Source organism: Peromyscus maniculatus, chromosome 1 (genome assembly GCF_049852395.1).
Source record: "Peromyscus maniculatus bairdii isolate BWxNUB_F1_BW_parent chromosome 1, HU_Pman_BW_mat_3.1, whole genome shotgun sequence".
Lineage (NCBI taxonomy): Eukaryota > Metazoa > Chordata > Mammalia > Rodentia > Cricetidae > Peromyscus > Peromyscus maniculatus.
The window spans coordinates 7,985,797-7,991,455 of NC_134852.1; the positions used below are offsets into that span (position 1 = coordinate 7,985,797).

The 5,659-nt window shown below is 39.5% G+C and overlaps 1 protein-coding gene across 1 annotated transcript; it reads left to right on the forward strand.

The window, feature by feature from the left end:
* Positions 1-279: 279 nt before the first annotated feature.
* Positions 280-4,660, forward strand: LOC143272828 (leukocyte immunoglobulin-like receptor subfamily B member 4A). The gene is made up of 5 exons (XM_076568994.1): positions 280-585; positions 783-1,067; positions 1,206-1,508; positions 2,516-2,551; positions 2,986-4,660. The coding sequence occupies exons 1-5, from the start codon at positions 492-494 to the stop codon at positions 3,129-3,131; spliced, it is 864 nt and encodes a 287-aa protein (XP_076425109.1). The 5' UTR covers positions 280-491; the 3' UTR covers positions 3,132-4,660.
* The last annotated feature ends 999 nt before the right edge of the window (positions 4,661-5,659 follow it).

The following is a 5,659-nucleotide window of genomic DNA, read 5'->3' on the forward strand; positions in this document are numbered from 1 at the left end:
TTTCTCCTTGTGAAATGACATGCTGTAACAAGTGAATGCTTATTTTTTTGGCTTGGAAAACACACAGGACAGGCAGAAAGCTGTGATGAATAGAGGAAAAAAAAACATTTCTTTTCTTAAAGATTTTCCTCAGTGCAAGTACTTTTCCTCAGTGCAGGACTTTTGCCAAGTACTTTTTGCCGAGTACTTGGCAAAAGTCCTGCACTGAGGAACAAAGAGAACTTCCTCTTGTGGTGAGCTGGTGATAGTACTGATGTGGCAAACCCATGACAGGAAGGACCTGCCTCCAGGCTGAAAACAGCCTGTCTGATGTGTCTGCAGAATATGGTTAGGCTTCCCCAGGAGCACAAGCAAGAAAAATACAACGACTCACCATGGTCCCCATGCTCAGAATGCTGTTGTGTCTTGGTAAGATATGAAGAGGGAGAGTGGACACTCAAGTCTGTAAGAAACCCTATTCCAACACAGGTCTTATTGAATCTGGAAACTCCATGATATTGACCCTGTCTCTCAGACTGAAAAAATCTCTCAGAGTGAATTTTCTTTCAGGACTGAGTGTGGGACAGAAGACTGCAGTCCTGGCAGGTGAGTGTTTCCATCCATCTCAAGATTTTATCCTTCACTCTGGATACCAGATATCATTTGCTCTCCTCTTGGTCATCTCTTCACAATGTGGGATCTGTAAAGTTTATGGATAATGTTGTGATGCCTATTAGTGCCCTACTAAGACTTGGTGTCTGAGGGAGAATTGTACCAGGACTCAACCTTTGATTTCCTTGCAGGAACCCTCACAAAGCCCAAAATCTGGGCTGAGCCACACTCTGTGATTGCCTCAAATGCACCTGTTACTATTTGGTGTCAGGGGTCCTGGGAGGCCAAGGAGTACCATTTGCTTAAAGAGGGAAGCACGGATCCTTGGGACAGACAATTCCCTCTGGAAAGCTTGGACAAGGCTAAGTTCTACATCCAACACATGACAGTTTACTTTGCAGGGATATATAAGTGTTACTATAAGAGCCCTGCTGGCTGGTCAGAGCACAGTGACACCCTGGAACTGGTGCTAATAGGTGAGTGAAGAGTCAGGGTTCCCAGCACAGGCTCTCCACTCAGAAGGAGTTCAGCTCTCCAGGGTACTTTTCTCAGAGCCCAACCCTGCAGTACAATGTGGGAAGCTTAAATTCGTTTCACTTCCCCTTGTATCCTAGGAGCCTATGATAAACCAAGCCTGTCTGTCTGGCCCAGTTCTGCTGTGACCTCAGGAGAGACCATAACCATGCAGTGTAGTTCATCACTGGGATTTGGTAGATTTATTCTGACCCAGGAAGGAAAGCACCACCTCCAATGGACCCTGGAATCACAGCAAAGTGCCAATAGGGAGTTTCAAGCTCATTTTGTTCTGGACCCTGTGACCATCATCTACAATGGTACATTCAGATGCTATGGCTATTTTAGGAACCATCCCCAGTTGTGGTCAAAATCAAGTGACTCCCTTCACCTCTTGGTCTCAGGTAAGAACCCCTGACACTACCTTTCTTAATGCAGAGTGTCACCCAGGGATCTGCTCTGAAAAGCGTCTAACCTCAAAGTAAAATAATGAAACTCAAAAGTCCCAAAGAATTTCACACCTCATAGAGCACCAGCCTTAAGCATCCCCTGATGCAATTACTCCCCTCAGTGACTCATTGGAATTTAGCAGAAGCAGGAGGGCTTGAGAACAGACAGCATATGAAGTGGTCAGACATTGTCTCTGTACTGCTTTGGTTTCTATTTTTGTGATACAACCCCTTGATCTAAAGCAACATGTGGAAGAAAGGTTTTATTTCTTCTTATATTTTACAGTCCATCATGAAGAGATTTAGATGTAGGCACTTAAGGCAGGAACTGAAGAAGAGGCCATAGTGGAGCATGGCTTACAGGTTTACTCTCCAGTGGTTTGCTCAGACTATTTTCTTATATCATCAAGGTCCAACTACCCAGAGTTAGAACCACCCACAGTGGGCTTAGGTAGCCTACATTAACTATCAGGCAATCAATAAAATTCCTCTCAGAGTTGTCTACAGGCCCATATGATGGAGGCATATGTCCAATTTAAGTTGCCTCTTCCCAGATGACTCTAGTTTGTATTAAGTTGACAAAACCCAATGAGAACAGTCTCCAATGGCATCCTCAGTCCTTCATTCTCCTCTTGCTTATATTTCCTGAGATAAAGAGCACAGTCTTATGATAACAGCTGGTCACCAAAGGCTTGTGGTAAAAATGGTGCACAGACTCAATCAGCAAGTTTTATTTCCTCAGAATCTCAATACTTTCCTGTATTCAATAATATGATTTGTTGAGGCTGGATGTACCTGAGCTGTGATCTTGACAGACAAACAAGAATCCAGAGGCACAAAATGTGGTCTGAAACAAAGTGATATCCAGTTGAAGTACTTAAAGTCCAGACTGAGGTAGAAACCAACAGGCTATAGTCAAGTGCTTGAAGTTCAAATCTCATCTCTCCATCTATCTCTGGCAGATTGCAAGGACCAGTCTCACATCCACACTGAGAATGGTAAGTAGAGCTCTCATGGGCGGTGGGTACAGCAATGTGTGAGATCATAATGGGTTAGTAAAGCTTCCTGTGAAGTTGGGAAATTGGGGAAAGCTGACTTAATCCCCATCTACAAGGAGCAGGAAATGTTTTTGCTGGATCTGCAAGGTGAGATGTCATGAGAATGATATGCATTTATAGTAAAATAAAAATTATTCAGCTCTCTTAAGCACTTTATATACTCTACACAAATTATTTGATTCACTGGGGAAGCTAAGACCATTAGAACATGAAAAACATGACCATATGAGAATCAGGTGAGATGGAGAATTCTAGATGAAGAGAAAGACACAAAAGGTCTAGTTCTGTCAAGGAGAAGATACGAGACTGGGTGTGCAATCATTTATTATCAGATGACTTTGATTGGGTCTGACATCTTTGACTTCTTTATGCAGAACCCACAGCCTCCCAGCACGAAAGGCACACAGTTGAAAATCTCATCCGAATGATCATGGCTGCCTTGGTTCTAGTGACTCTAGTGATTCTGCTGTTAGTAGCTTGGCACAGGAAGAAAATGGAACAAGATACAACCAGAAGATAAACACAAAAAAAGTGCACTAGGTTCCACACTTGAGCAGACCAAGGAAAATAAATCTGCTTGTCTCATAGAAGAAAGGAAGAATTGTTAAGAAAACTGGATGTACATTAAGAAACTTTACTCTTTGAGGGTCCAGGAAGCAAATGTGTTCTGGGTGTAGGGAATCCTGGGGATTTCATTCAAGAGCACTTTCTTGCTGAATTGTACACTTTTCTCCACCTCTCATGGTGGAGAATTCCTTACTAGTTCCTCCATTCTTCTTATTTCCATGTGCCATGGGCCCTTGCTTCCCTCACTTTCAAATAACATTTTCCTTTACATTGCCAGAGTCAATGTTGTTTGTATTCGGTTGTTTCCTTTATCGCTGAGATAAGAACACAGTTAAAACAAGAAAAATAATTGGAAAAGCCAGATACCAAGATTGAATTGAGTGGGATGAAAATGATGCTCCAAACTCTGTCTGTCTGTCTGTCTCTCTCTCTCTCCCCCCCCTCCTCTCTCTCTCTCTCTCTCTCTCTCTCTCTCTCTCTCTCAAGTATTTTCATTGTTCACTACTAGAATGATCTGAGGATTCTTTAGGAAAACTTCATATTTGCCTTGAAAGTAATGATGATAGTAGGAAATAAAGAGGAGGGATATTGTTGCCATGACTTGGAAGTATAGCATGTTACCACCCTTGTTTTTTCAAACACGTGTAAATAACAAATAAGGCACACTGACATTAGCCAGACCTCAAGGCTCTATACCTCCACAAAATTCAGGAAGTTAGAACACGTATCCAGATCCTATATGAGTCACATTACCTTTTACAATTCCACTCAAAAATATTTTATTTGGCATGGCATTTTCTAAACTGTATTATGTATTCCATTCACAATCACTGTCAAAATTCCAAGATCAGGTCACATGTGTGCAGTTGAAGAGTGACATTGAGTTGGTGTTTGCTTGTAATTTTAAATCTCACTGTTGATTGATGTTTAATACAAAAGGATATGTTTTGTATATGCCCTTAATCTACCAGGATGCAATCATTAATTATGAATATTAACCTTTCTTCTACATTTCAGAAGATGGTTTCTCATAAAAGATAATGTTATATTCTTTCTTTGACAATCTCACACAATGTATTTTGACCATATTCATACATCCTACCAGCTCTGCATCATCTATCCATTCAGACAGAACCTGTGAAAAAAAAATGTTTGTCTGAAATGAAACGTTTATTCTTTTGTTAGCTTTTGTTTATTGTATTTTTGACAACCTATCACTTTTTCCCAAATATGCACACACTGTATTTACTTTACTTGTCTGACTGTGTTAGCTAAAATTTTAAGTGCTGTGCTGTACATGATAGACAAAAGGGACAGGTTGCATTTTTTCTCATCATCAGGGGACATTTTTTTTAATTTGTCCATTAAATATGTTACCTCAGACCTATGTAAAATATGATCTCTTTAAAATACGATCTCATTAAAAGTGTTTTGTGAGAATTTATAGGAATGGCTATGTCATAATAAAAACACTGCTTCTGTCATGGTCTCTGCATTTGTTCTTTTCTATAACACTGTTGTGATGTATGACATTGTTTTTTTTTAATGTCAAACAGATGTTAGAAAACTTTCCACATATTCATGGGGTTTAATTCTGTTTACATATCACAGGCTAATGTTGTATTACACATTGAGTGGGTATCATTGAGTTCTAATGGAAGATAACATCAAAATTCACCATGAGAAAATGTTTCATACTGCACAGGTAAAGGGTGGACAAAACTCTACAGACACAGCTTCAGTAGGGAACTTATAGAACCACCTCTATGTATGCTATCTGTTGCTGGTGAGATATGATAAATACATGTTGTTGAGGATGTTTGAATTTTTTTCACCATTTCATACATCAATATGATGCATTTGCTCATTGTTCCCCATTTTCCTATTTTACACTCCACTCCTGCAACATTCAAAATCTTTTTCTCAAAAAACCTCCCCTGACATGGTTTTGTTTTGGTGTGTGGTCCATTGAGTTTATTCAAAGCTACCTGACTGAGCACAGGAAGGTTATTCAGTGGAGCATGGACAACTCATCAGTGGTACTGCATTGAAGAAAAAGACTGACTCTCTCACAATGACCACTAATTGCCAATGGTCTCTCTGGAGAAGTACATTTTACATTAATTATATTTATTTATTTTCTTTGAGATGTAGACTTTTTTTTTTCATTCTTGCAAAAGGTTTTAAGGTGCTCAGCTGAAGCTTCTTATCTTAAGCAGACAGTGCACTAGAGGGAATTAGACTAGGTTTGTACAGAGTATGAGAAACAGCACTTTTTTACATTTAAAGGTAAATTTTTGAAGGTTTTGCATTTTTTTCTTGTCACTTTTTTGTAAGATCAAAACAATCTTTTGTTTTGTTTGCTTTGTAATTTCACTTTATTTTAATGTGATTTTCCCCTCTTTTTTGGATTGATGTTTTCTTTTAATTTTTAATTTTTTTCATCTTACATTCTTTCCCAGTTCCTTCCCTATCCCCTTC

Coding starts and splice junctions, on each gene's coding strand:
- LOC143272828 (XM_076568994.1), top strand. CDS start 492: ATGATATTGACCCTGTCTCTCAGACTGAAAAAATCTCTCAGAGTGAAT. Junction 586..782: donor GAAGACTGCAGTCCTGGCAG/GTGAGTGTTTCC, acceptor ATTTCCTTGCAG/GAACCCTCACAAAGCCCAAA. Junction 1,509..2,515: donor CCTTCACCTCTTGGTCTCAG/GTAAGAACCCCT, acceptor TATCTCTGGCAG/ATTGCAAGGACCAGTCTCAC.